General features: G+C 38.6%; 2 protein-coding genes across 9 annotated transcripts; both read left to right on the forward strand.

Moving 5' to 3' along the window:
• Positions 1-4,177: 4,177 nt before the first annotated feature.
• LOC131313456 (large ribosomal subunit protein eL13z) lies at positions 4,178-7,458 on the forward strand. 2 transcript variants are annotated; one of them, XM_058341807.1, is made up of 5 exons: positions 4,178-4,322; positions 5,741-5,856; positions 6,030-6,163; positions 6,688-6,846; positions 6,939-7,458. In XM_058341807.1, exons 2-5 carry the CDS (start codon positions 5,748-5,750, stop codon positions 7,158-7,160), a joined length of 624 nt encoding a protein of 207 aa, XP_058197790.1. In that variant the 5' UTR covers positions 4,178-4,322; positions 5,741-5,747; the 3' UTR covers positions 7,161-7,458. The 2 variants fall into 2 exon arrangements, with proteins under 2 accessions (XP_058197790.1, XP_058197866.1); XM_058341883.1 differs by having other exon boundaries at positions 4,301-4,367.
• Positions 7,459-9,403: 1,945 nt separating this feature from the next.
• On the forward strand, positions 9,404-15,006 carry LOC131313576 (pentatricopeptide repeat-containing protein CRP1, chloroplastic-like). Of its 7 annotated transcripts, none has more exons than XM_058341992.1 (8): positions 9,404-9,525; positions 10,382-11,639; positions 12,535-12,687; positions 12,776-12,847; positions 13,520-13,721; positions 13,800-13,915; positions 14,350-14,555; positions 14,683-15,006. In XM_058341992.1, the coding sequence occupies exons 2-5, from the start codon at positions 10,407-10,409 to the stop codon at positions 13,625-13,627; spliced, it is 1,566 nt and encodes a 521-aa protein (XP_058197975.1). In that variant the 5' UTR covers positions 9,404-9,525; positions 10,382-10,406; the 3' UTR covers positions 13,628-13,721; positions 13,800-13,915; positions 14,350-14,555; positions 14,683-15,006. The 7 variants fall into 7 exon arrangements, with proteins under 7 accessions (XP_058197975.1, XP_058198336.1, XP_058198376.1 ...); XM_058342298.1 differs by having other exon boundaries at positions 9,424-9,513; XM_058342074.1 differs by having other exon boundaries at positions 9,413-11,639; positions 14,422-14,555.
• Positions 15,007-17,889: the final 2,883 nt, after the last annotated feature.

A 17,889-nucleotide genomic window follows, 5' to 3' on the forward strand; every position in this document is an offset into this window, starting at 1 on the left:
CTGGTCCCATTACTATTGGATGCTCCATCTACATGCATCTTCCAATGTCCCCATGAAATATCTGCCAAGCTGGCTGGCGGTATATTGTTCAACTAGGTCGTGGGCAGGGCAGGGTTCTTCTTTTTTTGGGGGAGCCCCTGGTATGAGTTCAGCGATGAAGTTGGCCAAAACTTGTGCTTTTATTGCTGTTTTGGGCTCGTATCAAATGTCAAAATTTGCAAGTTCAATGGCGGTATATTGTTCGACCTTTCGAAGCAAAGCTTTAAGGAGTTACTCGCTAAATACAACAATTGTATGATCTAGGAAATAAGGGAGAAGTTTCCTAGCTACCAATACCAAAGCCAAGGCATGTTTCTCCAGAGGCAAGTACCTTTTAGGCCGGGATCAGTGTCTTGTTGGAGAAGTATACCGATTGATCTTCGGCTCCTTCTTTTCGGACGAGAACCAAACTGACAACGTGTGGTGAGACGACCGAGTAGAGGAATAGATCTTCGTGCCCCATTGGCATGACGAGAAGGGGAGCTAAGCTTAAGTATTTTTTCAAGTCCTCAAGTGCTTGGTCGCACTCGTCGGTCCATGTGAAACTTCTTTGGCTGATCTTGAAGGCTTGGAAGAATGTGTGACACTTATCTGAAGATCGGCTTATGAATCGGTTAAGTGTCGCGGTCATTCCATTGAGCTTTGAACTTCCCGTACAGTGCTCAGCGCCTTCAGCTTCTCAACTGCAACGATTAGATTGGGGTCGGTCTCGATGCCTCGGCATATCACCAAATGTCCAAGGAATTTGCCCAAGCTCACGCTTCTCCACATTCACCTTTAGTTGGTGCTCTTTCAACATGTCAAATACGTCGACCAGGTGGTCTGGATGGTCGGCTTCTCGCTTGCTTTTGACGACCATATCATCAATGCATGCTTCCATTGTGTCGCCGAGCTGTCATCCAAACACGAGTGTAACCATGCGTTGGTATGTTGCTCTGACATTTTTCAAACCAAACTAACACACTTCTTCCTGAAGTTGCTGGATTGAATTTTTGGGAGCCGATATCCCATAGTTTTCAGTCTTTCATACAATGTAGTTTGTATAGTCCAATGTGACAGAGTGTAAGATTTCTATGGGCGCGAACCCATAACAGTTCATTCTAATGGCCACGTAGGGTATCGAGGTAGAGAAAATAAAAGGGTTTGTGTAGGACCAAATTTGGGCCTGTTTGATGCTAGGTTTCGTTTCGAGGGAATTGATAATGGGTTGAGATTAGGATTGGAATTGGTAAGAAAAAAGAATTGGTAATGAGGTGCAATTAGTAATTTGCATGTTTGTTTTGCACTGGATTAAACGATAGGGGGATAGGATTGGATTGAAAATGTCTATTTTCATTTTTACCCACTGTTCACGAGTTATTATCTAAAATATTATTTTTTTCTTTCTCCTCCCTACCACTCTCTCGTTCTTTAAATATACTAGTGCTTACCCGTGCCTACGGCACTACCCACCCTGATTGGAATTGATTTGTACCCTGCCGCTAGATTCGAACCATGAGCAAAAGCTAGTGAGGGGCGAGGGGGTCTTGATTGTGGAGAGCTTGAAAGGCAGGTCAGTGTCGTTGTGAGTGGTGGAGGACGGTGAAGGAGAAAAGGGCGCATGAGAAGAAGAGAGATGGTCTGGGTGAGGTAGTGTTTGTGTGGGATCAAAGAGAGAGAAGGAGAACTCTTCTGAAATATGGTTTCAAATTTGAAAGATGGTGTAATTTTGATCGGTGGCAATTATGTAATTAAACGAAAGAGGCTGGACAATTTAATAGAACGGAAATTTCACCTCAACCATTGGATCAATTTAATCTCAATCATTGCAACAACTTGTCCCTACACCATTGTGTTTTATAATAGATATATAATATATATATATATAGTTTCAATCAGGTAAGGGCGCTCTTACCTGTTGAGGGTGGAAGCGATCCAATTCTCTGTTGGATGATCCTTCTCTTTCTATCCTAGTTTATGTTTTATTTTGGTTCTTGCTTTTCTACTCTATAAGCGTGTGTGCTTATTGAGTGATCTCTCGATGTACCCCTTTCGAGCTAATAAATTCTTTATTTTGCCGAGCAAAAAAAAAAAAGGGCGCTCTTACCTTGTTAAGGTAAGAACCTCTCATTTTCAGATCGAATTTCGATGATCCGAGCCGCTCAATGTCTTCAGAACGTGATTTTAAGAGTATTCGCGAGGAAAGTAAGTGCAATTTTCAATCTGTTTGGACCAATGCGAAATTTTATTTTTCTGATCATATTATTCTTAAGGCTCATGATTAATTTTTGTCTTTAGGGCTCTCTCATAATCAAGTATTTGCTCTTTAGCAGATTACTTGGTTATGAGAGCCCTAAAGGCAGAAATTAATTATGACCCTTTGGGCTCGTTTGATCGGAGGGATTGGATTAGATGAGATTGTGGTCAAGGAATATTAGTAAGGAGACTAAATAATCCTGGGACTATTTGTAGTGTAGTCCTTCTATTCTCATGTTTGTTTGTGCTAGGGATTACACAAGGGATAAGTCCTATCCCGTCCTAGCCCATGTTTGTTTCAATACTTCGGGATAAGGATTAATAGCTTAATTGACTGTCTTGCCCTCGTTGCAACTTTGTCCCAACGTGGCAAGTCAAGAATAACCCAAGCAGGTCAAAAAAATGTAGCACATTCACTTCTGAAACAGCGAAATTCATCTGGAACAGTGAAATTGATCTAGCCCATTTTTCCACTCCCCACTGTTTTTTACTATTGCCCCAAAAAGTAAAGAACCAAAAATATAAAAAAGTCACTACCAAGAAGCAGCAATTGGGAATGAGTCGTAGAACTCAAAATTTAAAAAGCCCATTTTCCACTCCCCACTGTTTGTTTTAGGTTTTTTTTAAGAGCAACTATGGGGGTATTTTGGTAACTCAACTTCTAGTCCGGAGTCCCCTTAATCCTGGGACTATCTATCCCACCTCCCCCAGGACTGTATTATCCCCTTCAAAAATGATTATTAATCCTACTAGGATTATTAGTCCAGGAATAAAACTTACACAAACATGGTATTAATGTGGGTGGGGGGAATTGATGGTCCAATCCTACCTCTAATCCCCCAATCAAACAGGGCCTTTAGTTTAAAATGATTAGAAAAATAAGATTTTCGTACCGATTTAAACGAATTGAAAATTGTAGCACTTATTGAGCAAAATTTTTTGTCGACGAAATGTGGTTGAGAAGGCGGCATATTGAGCTACTTTGTATTTCATTGGACTGGAAAATGTAAATGAAGTTTAGTGAAATGGAACCTTGGTTCTCTAAAGGCTCAATTTCAAGGTTCTTCCTATGCAAACAAAATCAGTTTAGCGCAACATTACACAGCTTGCCTCAAACTCACCTATCAAATCAATTATGTTTTCTAGGACAACACTGAAAAATAATTACTGTATATTTGTACCCAACTTGTGATTAAGGCTCCGTTCCCAAAAGGAAAATAAGTACTTATTTTTTAAGAAGACAATTTCAAGCTCAAAAATCATGTGCTTACGCAAATAATTTTTCTATCAATATGAATCATGGGGCCTAACTTGTTTGGTGACCGTCCTTTGAGATTAGTTGGAGAGATATATAAGTCAAAATTTTCAACATCACACTGCATAATTCGACTGGAGTCACCTACAAACTTTATTAATATCTATACATAAAAAATTATTCTATGTACCTAGGGCACCACGTAGCCTAACTTAACTATTAGATTTTAGTCTTTTTGTCTACTATGAATTTTTGCTAGTTTGTGCCAATTTTCATGATTATTGATTAGACTCCATGCAATAAACAAGAAAAATTAAAATATTATGAAAAAAAACTAAAAAATTTCACTAAAGGCAGCAAGTCAAAACAAACAGATTTTTTTGGATTTAAGTGAACATTTTGAAATATTTTGCCATAATTTTTTACTTTTTAGATTCCTCAAGACTAATTCATAATCCATTAATATTCCAAAAAAACTAAAATTACCAATCTTTTGAAGCACTGTTTGTGTACCAAAAAAAAGCACAGTTTGATCCAGCCCAATGAAGGCCCAGATAGAGTAATCTGTAACCCATAACAAAGACCAGAGCTACATTAGATGGGCCTGTGTGGGCTTGGGTATGTTTTCCGGCCCAAAAATAGACCCCAGCAGGAAACGAAGAGGAAGCCCAAGTTGCCCTATAGCGTCCTCAAGGGTTTTCTATCCGTGGCCTCCCTCCTTCCTTATTATAAACCCTAGATAGACGCCATACCTCATTTCCTCCGTAGTTCTGCTCGGATTGCCGCTGACGTTGTGAGTACTTCTCTCGGATCTGTGCATTTTCTCCCCAGTCTTCTTGTACTGACTTTATCCGTTTACAGTGAATTCTGTGCATTTCTTCGTAATGCTTTATGTGTTTGTTTTTCTGGTAAATATATACGAGTTGAAAGCGATGTGATGTTAGCTTAGACGAGATAGGCATTGCGAGAGGTACAGATGACTTGTAGTTTCATCGGGATTCAAGCTGATAGATTTCGATTTCAAGTGGTAGCGACTCTTCAGCAGTTAAATTTTTGTTTGCTACAATGGCTCTGTTCACTTGTCAGGAAATTAGCGGAGGAAATGTTCTCAGAGAAAATTATAGTAGGTGAAGTAAAAGGAAAATGAAAGTGAAGAGTATTGTTCGTTATGCGTTTATTTGATTTAAGAAATTTGAGAGAAAGTAGAAAATTTGTAGTTTAATTGTGTGGAAACTAGTGTAGAAACAAGATTCCTGGAAAATCTTTTGTTTTTTGCACCACTTGTTCTGAAGGGAAGCTAATGTCGGTGGGAAAGTTAGAGATGTTGGTCCAACAACTTTCCTGCTAATTGAACACATTAAAAAATGCTGGACGGATAAAATTCCCGAATTTCCTGTACTTTCCTTTCCTTTCAATGCAGTTGAACTTGCTTCCGGTCCTATAGGATCTTAAGGAGTGGCTTTGTTGATTTGGTTTTTCTTTTTTATGTGTATTTTATGAGTAATTCCGAGCATGAAGCTTTGATTGCAATCTTCATGGGTATAGGCGTAGAGATTATATGGATTCCCGTAGCAGTCAATTTCATGCGGTTAATGGTTCCACATGCAATGTTAGCTTGACGAAGTTGTGTATTTTAAATAAGCTTGAAGGTTAATATCATTGTTGGATGGCATCTAAATGTATTCATGAAATAGGATTTCTAGGTGTTTCATCACTATCTTTGCACACACCCACACACGCGCGCTCGCACACACACACATATATATTGCAATATTCTGTGGTTTCTTTCCTTCAAGTCTTATTCTTTGGTAAAGCATATTGTTTCCAAAAAAAATGTGCCTTCAACTGTCAATTATGGATTGATGTGTCTTCATTGATATTTTCCTGTGTGTGCTGAACTCTTATTTTGGTAGGTTTTGTGTAAATAAGACGAAAAAATCATAATTTTTTTTTAAAGTATTTCTTGAAGGGATGTGTTTTCTGTTTTAGCATTTGTGAATCAGTGTCCCATGAGTCAACCATACAAAGCAGTTACACTATAATGTGGGCCACACAGTTGAAGTGCATGTTGTATATAAGCAGTTGATGTTTCCCACTTTGATTGTGTTTGGTTCAATCACTTCAACATAATTTGGCTTGTTGGATTTGGCTTTGTTGAATTTGGCTTTCTGCTGTTGGGTTATGTGTCTTACTCATTGTCTAACTTCACAGGTGAATCATGGTGAAGCATAACAATGTCATACCCAATGGGCACTTCAAGAAGCACTGGCAGAACTATGTGAAGACCTGGTTTAACCAGCCGGCCCGTAAAACCAGAAGAAGACTTGGTAAGTACTTAAAACTCAAAGAGAAGAAGAAAACGCCAATGGTGATCTGTGCCTTTCCAGCTTAGTGAATTGTAGAGTTTGTTAAATTTAAATGTAAAACTTGACAATTTCGCAAGTTCAATTTTGTTATCAACAACTTTTGTGATGATTGTCTATATTGATTTCATTTTCAGCTAGACAAAAGAAGGCTGTGAAGATTTTCCCTCGGCCTACAGCTGGACCTCTTCGTCCTATCGTCCACGGGCAGACTTTGAAGTACAATATGAAGCTTAGGGCTGGTAGGGGATTTTCCCTTGAGGAGCTCCAGGTCAGTTTTTTTTTTCCAGTCACTACCTATTATAGTTCCATATTTGTCTCCCTCATTATGTTTTTGTCCTTTTGGATCTTGACTTGAAGGATGCAGGGAATTATGAGAATGAGAATTTTCTTTGCCCTCGTCCTTCATAACTTGAATCAGGGTGAAGTTGGTTTGTTTTAAACAACCTGTAATTTTGTGGGAAGTAGTACAGCAATTATGCTTGTGATCTGTGACTTTCTGATGTGGATATGTGCGTATGTTGTGTAGATGAAAGCCTGTGGTGCTCTGCGTAGGTAGAGCTGGAAGTGTGTGTATTTGGCAATGGTTAATTTTCTCCGGCAATCATGAATTGTTGCTTTTTGTTGGGTTTGATGTCGGAGTATGAATCTTGTTAATCTTGAAAATGAAGTCCTCAGAACTGGAAGAGAGGAGCTAGTTTATTTCGCATTTGACCAACTTGGCAACTGTTAAAATGTTTATGAATCTACATTCTCTACTGATGTACTTTCTGGGTTCCCTTTTGTACTATTCAGGCAGCAGGTATTCCCAAAAAACTTGCCCCAACCATTGGCATATCCGTTGATCATCGCCGCAGAAACCGTTCGCTGGAGGGTCTCCAGACTAATGTCCAGAGGCTGAAGACGTACAAGGCTAAGTTGGTTGTCTTCCCAAGACGTGCTCGCAAATTCAAGGTATAATACTACTGGTTTACTGAGAATGCTCAAAATATTTTTCTATTCAATTATTCATAGAGTCCATGTTATACTAACTGCTTTGATTGCAGGCTGGTGATTCTGCTCCAGAGGAATTGGCTACAGCCACCCAAGTCCAAGGAGCTTACATGCCTGTTGTGCGTGAGAAGCCAACCGTGGAGCTTGTTAAGGTCACAAGTGAGATGAAATCATTCAAGGCGTATGACAAGCTGCGCATCGAGCGGACCAACAAGCGTCACGTTGGTGCCCGGTTGAAGAAGGCTGCCGAGGCTGAAAAGGAAGAGAAGAAGTAGAGAGTTTTTGCCCATATGGTTGTGGGGATGTTTTTGCTGTTACAAGTCTGGGTCAAACCGCTATACTGATTTTGAACCAGACTCTAGTATTTATTCTGTTTGGATTCCTAGATCACTCACTTGGTTACGACGTTTGTTTGGATTTTGTTTTCGTCTCTCTGGATCCGTGTTAGAATGGAATAGATTCTAGGTATGCTCAATGCTTAACAGTGATTTGGCAATATGTATTTGTGGTTCGACTGTTTCCCTGCCGTAATGGAATTTAATGGCTGAATTGCATTTCCCGTTCAATTCAAAACACCATATCTTGACCAAACTAAACCGAGCCTCAAGTCCAATCAATTTGAACCAGTAATCTGAATTTGTTTTTTTTCCATTGAGCTCTATCCAATTCACAGAGTGTTAAACTGTAATCAATGTGTTTATTGTTAGCTCGCAAGTTTGTAAGGTATTTTCCTTGAAGACGTATTGTCAAACATGGCAGCCAGAATTTGGGCACTTCCAAGTTCGGCCATATCATTGGGGAACACTTAAACTGTGCTTTTGGCGGGTTCGACGGCTGATTTCGCAGTTGCATCAAAAGCTTCATGTAGCCGAAAACGAGAGAGAATTGATGTGTTCACTTGAGGCAAGCCAATACAATACCTGTGTGGTGTGGTGACTTCCAATTAACTGCTTTGTCACCCTCACAAATTGTCATATACCGGTAATACTGGTACCCGTTTGTTAACGTCGCCATTAATCATTTACTGTCTTTGCCCTTTAATCATCGTTGGCTTCCATCGTTCAACCTTGGCAATTGCTATTCACGATATAAAATACTAATGGAACGCCTGATTAGCTTAGCTCTACAGTCATTCCACATGCCATTATCCAGTAATACGAAACCAAACTCTGGCCATTCTAATCAGGTTTGATAATTTTGTCATATGTGAGAGAATTGTGGTTGAAAATAAAATAGGAGGGTCTTGGTGGATGAGAGAGGGAGAAAATTGCAAGTGGTATTTTTCGATGATGCATAGTTATAAAAGGGAAATGATTTTGCAAAAATATACTTGCAGGAAAGTGATATTAACAAAAAAAAAGAGTGACAAAATCAACAGCCATATAAAAAGTTGAATGAGTTTGATTTGATGTACTTAAGTACATGATAATACAGCTGTGCTAGAAGTACACACATGTGCCTACATACCTCGAGTGAATTTACGTTTAGGCTCCGTTCCAGAAACCTTCTTAAAAAATAAGCAGCTTATTTCACATTTTTAAATTCAAAAATAATGTAAATAAAGAATATTTTTTTAATTTTTTTTTGCATCGTATAAAAGATCTCATTGAGATCTTTCAAACAAGATCCATATTGCATATTTTTAGATTTCAATAAACTCATAATTTTTGAGCTTGAAATTGCCTTCTTAAAAAATAAGAATTTTTTCTTCGTTCCGAAACGGAGCCTTAGTCAGTGTTTGAACTGGAAAAAAGTACAAGTAAGGCAGCGATTTGTTAAGGAGATAAAGCTATAGGATTTTCTGTGTAATTTTTGTAATATTTATCAAATCTTATATGGGCGACTTTTCGCAGTCCCGTATTTTCTCCCTTAGCCTGTTAAATTTTTTTAATTATACGCGATAGTTAGTTACAGAAATTGAGATACATTTTCAGCATACAATTACCGAAATATAATATTTTTTTAACAGCTATTTACCGAAAATGTATGTTCGGTAGTTGTTTATCGAAGGTTGAACATATTTTCAACATGTAGTTACCGAAATATAATCTTGTTTTCAACAGCTATTTACCGAAATGTTATGTATGATTTTCAACAACTATTTACCGAAATGTAGTGGGTTAAGAGAGAATATGGGGCTGCGAATAGTCGCCCTCATCTTATAAATGGCTCCGTTTGTTTGGTTCAATGTAAAATATTTTTACAGAAAATAAATTTTAAAATTTTATTTTTTTGATGTTTGATTGGTATTTGAAAAATATTTTTAAAAATTAACAAAATAGTATGGAGAGAGAGAGAGCGGATGAGAGGGTTTAAATGGCGGAGAGATCTGAGAATATAAAAATTGAACATGATCAAGACTAATAATCAAGAAAATTGAGAAAAATACAACCAAATACCAAAAAATAAATGAAATATTTTACGAAAAAATATTTTATACCCAAACAAACACGCTAATCTTATTAATTTTGGCAGCGGCCCAAATCTTAAATCAAACGGGTATCTCTCTCTCTCTCTCTCTCCTCTTCTCTGTAGTCTCCCTCTGTATCTCATCGTCTATCTCCTTCTGTCTAGAATTTTTTGGGGCGCTGAAGCGTTGGCTTCGGAGGTTACCCATTTTGTTAGCTGGTAATCGGTTAGGTCAGGACCTTTCACTAGTTAGCTTTCCGTTTTCTACAGCATTTTAAGAAGTGGCTTTGTTGATTCAATGTTTTTCTCTCTCATACGTATCTTATGAGTAATTCCGAGCACGAGCTTTGATTTCAGTTCAATTCTGTCGTGTTCATGAAATGGGATTTGTAGTTCTTTCATCGTTTGTTTTTTCAATTCCTATTCTCTTTAGATGATAACATGTGCTTTGCATTTTCCTCAGTTTTCACTGGCACTGGCCACTGAATGACCCCATAAAGGTCATTTTTTCTGTGCTATTGATTTTTTGCTTGGGGTTTCACCGAACCTTTCACCAGTTCTGTGTGGCTTCCGTGGTAAATTTTATCAGTGAAGTGCTGGCATGTCTTTGCTAGGAACTGTGGTTATGGGTTTTTTTGCTGTTTTTATTTTTCCTTCATGTTTGCTGGGGCTAACAAAATAAATTAACTTATGAGTTGATTGTTTAGGAGTTCGTCTTTAACTCCAATGCTTTCATCAAACAAGAGGTCATGTCCGTCAGCATTAGCATGTAACACACATGTTCTTCCTATCGTGTCCCTTCAACCTTCCATTTAGGACTGATAGTGCAGGTAAATGTTCTCGAGAGAATTATAGTAGGTGAAATAAAAGGAAAATGAAAGTGAAGAGTATTGCTTGTTATGCATTTATTTGATGTAAGAAATTTGAGAGAAAGTCAAAAAACTTGTAGTTTAATTGTGTGGAAACTAGTGTAGAAACAAGATTCCTGGAAAAAATGAATATGGTGTGTAAACTGTTGAACTAGTCATCAGATTTAGGAGTTCATATCAAATTTGAAGTTTAAATTCAAGAAGCTTCTTGAATGCAGCCGCAGTTTCCGATTCCAATTGGAGATGCAAATTATGTTCTCTGTTAAACCATATTTGGTTCCATTAGTTTGCGGCATCTCGCCCTTCTTCCCTATTTTCCTGAAGCATCTCAAGGGTCACACAGAGTCCAAGTTATTGAATTCTTCATATCTTCCTGTGCGATGCAATATGGTCAAAGATTATTATGATAGCACCATTAGGAGTTTTTCGAGTCCCTTCGAGAACTCAATGGTGCACCCGAGTGGGTTGGAAAATAGAGAGGAACTGTCCCGCGAAGGGTGCAACGATCTTCTATGTGAACTTTGTGGATGGGGTGACACTGACAATGCCATGTTGTTGCTCGCTCGAATGGAGGCTGTGGGCTTTCGTCCAAACGCAACCGCTTACATCTGCTTGATTACAGCTCTTGGAAATGTTGGTAGGACTTTGGAGGCTGATGCGCTTTTGCAAGATATGATACATTTAGGATTTAAGCCTAGGCTGAATGTGTATAATGTCTTGCTCAGATGCTTCTTAAGAAAAGGCCTCTTACGGGTTGCAGGAAAGGTTCTAGAGGAAATAGATTATTTGGGTATTCGGAGGAATCAAGAAACATACGAGATACTTCTAGATTACTGTGTCCACTCCGGGCGCTTGGAAGATACATGGACAATTATTGGTGAGATGAGGCGAGAAGGGTTTCAACTAAATTCTTTTGTATATAGCAAGGTTATTCGGCTTTATAGGGACAATGGGATGTGGAAGAAAGCAATGGGCATTGTGAGACAAATAAAGGAGATGGGGATTTCACTAGACAAGAAGATTTACAATAGCATCATTGATACATTAGGAAAATTTGGTGACTTGGGTGAAGCCTTAGAGGTGTTTGAGAAAATGCAAGAAGAAGGCATAAAACCTGACATTACGACATGGAATTTGTTGATTAAATGGCATTGTAACTCTGGGTATCTTGATCATGCTCTTGAATTGTTTGCTAAGATGCAGGAACAAGGGCTATATCCTGATCCAAAGATATTCAGTATGCTGATTAGTCGTTTGGGGGAGCAGGGTAAGTGGGATATAATAAAGAAGAACTTTGAGAATATGAAATGCAGAGGGCACCAGAAAAGTGGAGCCATTTATGCAGTTTTGGTTGATATTTATGGGCAGTATGGGAGATTCCAGGATGCAGAAGAGTGTGTAAATGCCCTAAAAGCAGAAGGCATTCAGCTTTCAGCCAGCATTTTTTGTGTGCTGGCAAATGCATATGCTCAACAGGTGTGTTTACCCTGCTTATTTTCTTAAGATATACGATTCCAGGACATATATTGTCCCTTTCTTGTTCTTTTAGGTGTTATATCATTAGTATCTCTTCCCGATCATCCTTGATCTATTCACCTTTAGCCTTGGAGCCGGTTGGTGCTCTATACTTCATTACTTGAAATCTAGTGGCATAGGGCTAATGTTGAAAGCCTTTGGAAATGGGAAGTGGATGACAATTGACAAGTATGGGATAGCATTATGTTATTTTTACCAGTAAAGATAAAAATATGTCATTAGCCATAAAAATCCAAGACTGAGCGATGAGCTTGGTTTGTAATTTTTATGGTTGTTTCACTGAAGGAATTAAAGGTCGTATATGTAAGACATAAGAACGCCACTTGGCTGCATGCCTTCTCTCTAGATTTGAAATACTATCCAACAACAAATGCATTTTGGGTATCTGGGAAGTGGTTTCCAGTTGAAGTTGCTTTTGGAATGGGAATGACCAAGGTTTCAAACTGTTAGGGAAACTGGGGAAGGCACCTTCGCAGCACAGTTTAGTACTGTAAGTTCATTTCTGTAGTTTGAACTTATGGTTCAGTGTTTAAGGTTTCATACCGATGTGAAGAATCGCACTTAACATAATAGTTAATGTTTGCCTTTGAAAACATACTTCTGTCCACCAATAACTATTTTTGTATCAGAAAAAGATTAACTAGTAATAGTATCATCCTAAGTTTGGTTTCATTAATCTTTGTGTGAGATTTGTGGATCCGTTCAACAGGGATGCAAATCCCAACTATTTGATTGATGAGATAGTGCATGATGTTGTAGTCATGATGCTCTCCAGATAACTTTTGCTGCTGTGCCTTTTTATTCAATGTGTTTATTTGTTTGACTTTGGATGCAGGGATTATGTGAGCAGACTGTAGAGGTCCTTCAGCTCATGGAAGCAGAAGGAATTGAACCAAACCTTATAATGCTGAATGTGTTGATCAATGCTTTTGGTATTTCTGGAAGGCATTTGGAGGCCCTATCTGTTTATCATTGTATAAAAGAAAGTGTAGGACCTCATATTTCTTCATGTACGTAATTCTAGAACAACAATCTCAGTCAGTTTTTTGCTGATGACGTTCTTGCTGTTTTTGAAGGGTATCAGTCCTGATGTGGTTACCTACGGGACGCTCATGAAGGCATTTATAAGGGCAAAGAAATTTGACCAGGTGTGTTGTAACTTGTACCTTTGGTGTTAAGCCTGTAATCTCCAATTTATTTGACATGTTGATGGAAAATGTTTCTACCACACTCATTGCAAGTTGCATATACCACCTAGTCCAGATTTGTTTTACACTTCTCAGAATTTCCTGAAGATATATTAGAGAATTGAAAGTTATTGCATGGTGCAGAGTGCAGTTCATGCAACCCTCAACTATGTAATGTGACATGAACTTTCCTATTCAAGTGTAATGGACCTAGTCGTGTGTCTAAGAGACAGTTCTTTTGATCCAAAACTGATAGGACACCATGATTTAGTTTACCATGATTTAGGTGTCTAAATTTGATGACCACATTTTAGGGCTAACTAAAATAGTAAATGTACCTGTGTCCATTCAGCTAATACTGAATTGTCCATTCAGCCAAAGGTATAAACTAGAGAAAGCTGATCAGAAAAAAAGTAGTAGTATAAACTAGAGAACCATACAGGGTCATTTGTGGTGAATGTGTCAATGCAAGTACGGTTGCCTTTGTCCACAATGGATTCTCCAACTTCATCTTTTTTTGAAGTTTTCATGCAAGATGTAGAACGTGTTTTAATGAACCAAACCAAAACTCAAATTGAAGAATCGAAGTTTCTTAACATTTTAACCAATTGACTAAAATGGGTTGCTGTCCAGGTCCCTGTTATATTCAAGGAAATGGAATCTGCTGGATGTACACCAGATAGGAAGGCCAGAGAGATGCTGCAGAATGCACTTATGGTCATTGAACAGAGACACGTCTAGTATTATAGATTGGTGGACCTGGGGCCATATTCCTTTTGCCACTGTCTATCATTGACTGTAGGTGTAACCACAATCCAGAGGATGTCAAATTCTTGTAATCTTTTTTCCTTTTTAGATACTTTCATCATTGGGAAAATACTTGTATCATGATGCTTCAATGTCTTTTTCTCAGGCTATTACTCTTGCAAACAAATACCACAAAGCATTTAGATGGGCATTTGCGCCATAAGGTCTGGGATAAGACATCTGGGACAGCTTTTCGTCTTGGCTAACATTGATGACCGTTGCGTAAGGATTATTCTCTGACCACTATAGTTAGATATCTAGTTCACATCTTGTGCTTTTTGCGTGTTGGTTTCCCATCTCATTTTGGACATTAATTCTCACCCATTTAGTAAGCCGTCCTATGCCAATTCCTCATAGTCTCACGTGTGCTACCATTTGCCCCTTGTTGCTTGCGAAATTGCCTGAGACTAAATGGAGAGCCCTTGACCCTTCACTATGATATTTGAAACTTGGAGATCAAATTGACCAGACACCAGTAGTGCTGTATGGAATTGCTCTTTTGAGGCAATTTTCTCTTTCACATGCCTGGTGAATGCTAAACTCCTGACATTTTCCAGTTGATGTGAATAAAGATGATAATGTCATTGTAATGCATGTTTCTTCCCTTGTTTCCTTACTTTTGTTCCTTATCTTTAAATACTTTCTTTCTAGTCCAGGACATATTGGCTTCAATGAAACTTTCTAGCTCCGGATGAGATTAAAATTCATGAATTCAAAATCTGTTTCAGATCATAGCAGGTCATGGAAATTGCGGTTGGTTGCAGTGTCAAAGTGTGATAAAAGATGAGATAGTAACTGAACCAATTTCTTTTCCCTCCCTCTAAGCTGATCAAACAGTAAATTGAGCATCCGAGGATCTGAGGTACCTTTTCTATCGAGTCCATGCTTCTGTATCTGAAGTTTGTGCCTGGTTCAATGTGCATGCAGTAGAAAAGGAAACAGTAGATGAAGACAACTGATTGACTGATTTTAATATTGATTCATTGCAGGAGGGGCACAGTCATAAAACAAAAACAAGAAGAAAAAAATATAGACGATGACTTGTGCGATAAAACGTGACTCCCTTGACTTGGTCCCTATGTTAGTCCCTTTCCATTGTTACTGGTATCTCGAAAAGGGTGATCCCCAGAGAAGCTGGATGTCCGACATCCGAAACAAGTGGTTGATGTTAACTGACAGATATTGTAAGTTGACCCTACTTGGGTATAGGATGTGACAACTTGTGTTCACTAGGTGACGGTTGAACAAATAAGATGTTGAGACTCTGGTTTTCAAAAGTATCTAATGCAATGGTCGACTGGTCGTTCATTTCATCTTGTTTCGCAGAACCATGGATATCTTGCCATCAGACAATCCTTATTTACAGCCTCGTATAGTCATATGGGACTAAGCTGCACTCTCTCCTGATGCCCACTATTGATGCTCCTCTCTCAAGTGTTCCTCTGGCCTCGACATTTTGGGGGCCTAAGGCAAATTTCGAAGAAGCGGGGGGCCCTAATTTTTTCTTTCGGCTTATATTTTGGGTAATAAAAAAATTTTGAGCTTATATATCAAGTACTAAAAATAGCTGGGGGTCCTATTTTCTACACTCCTTTGGGGGCCTCAGGCGGCTACCTCTTTTGCTTTAGCCAGAGCTGGCTCTGCTAGTACTGTGCTCTAATCAAAGGCGACTAAAGTGAAGTCGCAGAGGAACCCTCTTGTGGTAATCACTCCAAACATAAACAGGTAAATAATGATCCTCCCATCAAAGGCATTGTCTTGAGGGGTGAAAGTCGTGCTTAAGGCAATCAGAAGTTATGAAGAAAAGCACGGGGTAATAATAGGTGTAATACTGTCTATTTATAGAGAAGCAAACCACAGTACCTGACACACCACTACTGAATCTATCGATGGGTGTTGGGCTGAGTTGGGCCCGTGTTCGGGCTGGGCTTGGCCCTTATTTCTGCTTTATGTTTTAGATCCGGGTGTGAGAGCCATAGGTGTTTATGAGCTTAATGTAAAATTTGGGTTTTTTAGACAATTAGGGGTGTTGGGCTTAGGCCTTTTTAGGTGGGCTTTCTCTCTTAGGGCGTTCTCGATTGGTTTCTTGCCAATCGTTGGTTTGGGTCTCGGATTAGGCAGAAGATTGCTCAGTGAGCATGATGTCTTTTTCTTGCCAGAAAAGCTACGTGCACAGCATGCTGTGCACAGAGCCCTTTTTCTCCCGCCTCAGGTCGCACAAAGATGATCGGAGTCGCTCATTTTGTTCAAAATATGTTGTTTAAGGTTTCTGTAAAAAATGAGCTTCGTTCAATATCGTTAGAGGCGTTAACAAAACACCCAAAATCACTTCAGAATTTAGGCCACAGCTTGCTGTGCACGTAGCACAGCTCTTTTCTTGCTTCTATTAGTCTTGTATCATTTTCAAGATTAATGAAATTTTTTTGCCGTTAAAAAAAAAATACTGAATCTAAAAAAAAAAAATGAATCTATCACACCTTCGCGAGTGCCAAACTTACTAGCTAGTCCATCCATGTCCATGAACATAAAAAAACCAGTTCGTTGTTTCTACTTGATTAATCGCCTTTTATTCCTATTCATATTGGAGGACGGTCTATAGCTTTCTCTTAGTATCAAAGCTCAATAGGCTTCTCCAAATCCTCAAGGGGTCGGAAGAAAGCCTATTGCTCCAACATCGAGTCCTCACACCGCCATTCGCAGCAGCAGCAGCCAGCAGCAGACTAGTGGAAGCTGCGTTCCCTGCCAGCGACTTGGCTATGTTCAGCTGCTGGGCCAAATACCCCGGTTTGTGGGTGCGGAGACCAGTACTTGTCGGATCAAGGCTGAATCACATCGTCTGGGACTACTTTAGGGCGGACCTGATCGTGCACGTTCTTGTCATAAAGTAGGGAGACCGTAGCCTGGCTTCCTACCATATAGTTTGGCCATTAGTTGCATAATTCTTCAAAATGACCTACGCTTGTGCTTTCAATTTTCGTTCTGCGCTCGCACTCTCAATTCTCACACTCACGAATTTTAATTGGTTTGAAGGTTTTTGAGAGGCATTTTTGCGCTCACGCTCTTGCTCTGCTCCTGCCTGCACTTTATGTGACTTAAAAGGTTTGGATCCTAACTCAAATTTTTTGGGAACTAGAGATAGGTTTTTTTTTTGCTCCCATCGTTGTACATGGACGTGGACTGCATTACCTTGCATGTAGGGCCTAGGCTTTGAATGTGATATCTACTTCGAGTATTATTGATATTATTCGTGTAATATCTTTCTATAATCTTAATAGTTTTGTATGATTTAATGAAAAATAAGTTAGATTATATTTTTATTTCTCAATTTCTTTTATAAACAAACAAATAAGAAGTTATTGGAAACCAAATTGACATTTTAGAAATACTTTCGGAACCATTTGTGCAAATAAGCTGTTATTCGATGCTTTTCCCTACCTTTTTGGCTGCATTTTCTTAGCTTTGTTCTATTATGTCAATTTTTTATTTATCAAGCAAAAACGAATAAAGTAAATATTACTATGAAACGAGAAAAAATAAATAAAAACCAATCTGAGGAAAACTCCCAAGTCCAAACGCTGAAAATGGTTCTTTGGAAAGTATGTGTTGCTTTAAGGTGCAAATAAAGCAAGTGATAGAAGGGCAAAAGTGTCCAATAAAGAAAAAAGAAATGATAGTCAACGGGATCAATACTCGGCAGATAATACACTTGACTGATGCAACTCAGGCCTTAAATTTAATTGAAATATATAAGACATATAAAAGATAGTAACGCCCATTGGGTAGCAAGACCCAAAATAGGTTTATCTGTACTAAAATTTGAGGAGTGAAAGTATAAAGACATGAAACAAACAAAATTTGAATGTGGAATGAAGAAAGGAAAATCATCAGTTTCATAGTAATATATCAATCATTTCAAGAAGGGGATTAAGTTACTCTACGGATCACCCGTTCACCTAGGTTGTTTGGATCAGGAGCGGAATTAGTTAGTAGAGGAGGTGGCACGTGTCACCCCGTTTCACAAATACTCCATCAATAATTTTTTTTACGCAGTATACAAGTAAATAAAAATATATGAAAACTGTACAGAAAGTGTAGTTTGGCTGAGTTGTAGCATGCATTATGCTTGGAACTCTCCCCCTAGAGTTTAAATCTCTTTAAATAAAAATATATGAAAACTCTACAGAAAGTGTAGTGTA

The sequence above is a fragment of the Rhododendron vialii genome, chromosome 1a (genome assembly GCF_030253575.1).
Source record: "Rhododendron vialii isolate Sample 1 chromosome 1a, ASM3025357v1".
NCBI lineage: Eukaryota > Viridiplantae > Streptophyta > Magnoliopsida > Ericales > Ericaceae > Rhododendron > Rhododendron vialii.

Coding starts and splice junctions, on each gene's coding strand:
- LOC131313456 (XM_058341807.1), top strand. CDS start 5,748: ATGGTGAAGCATAACAATGTCATACCCAATGGGCACTTCAAGAAGCAC. Junction 5,857..6,029: donor TAAAACCAGAAGAAGACTTG/GTAAGTACTTAA, acceptor TTTCATTTTCAG/CTAGACAAAAGAAGGCTGTG. Junction 6,847..6,938: donor GACGTGCTCGCAAATTCAAG/GTATAATACTAC, acceptor CTTTGATTGCAG/GCTGGTGATTCTGCTCCAGA.
- LOC131313576 (XM_058341992.1), top strand. CDS start 10,407: ATGCAAATTATGTTCTCTGTTAAACCATATTTGGTTCCATTAGTTTGC. Junction 11,640..12,534: donor CAAATGCATATGCTCAACAG/GTGTGTTTACCC, acceptor CTTTGGATGCAG/GGATTATGTGAGCAGACTGT. Junction 12,688..12,775: donor ATCATTGTATAAAAGAAAGT/GTAGGACCTCAT, acceptor CTGTTTTTGAAG/GGTATCAGTCCTGATGTGGT.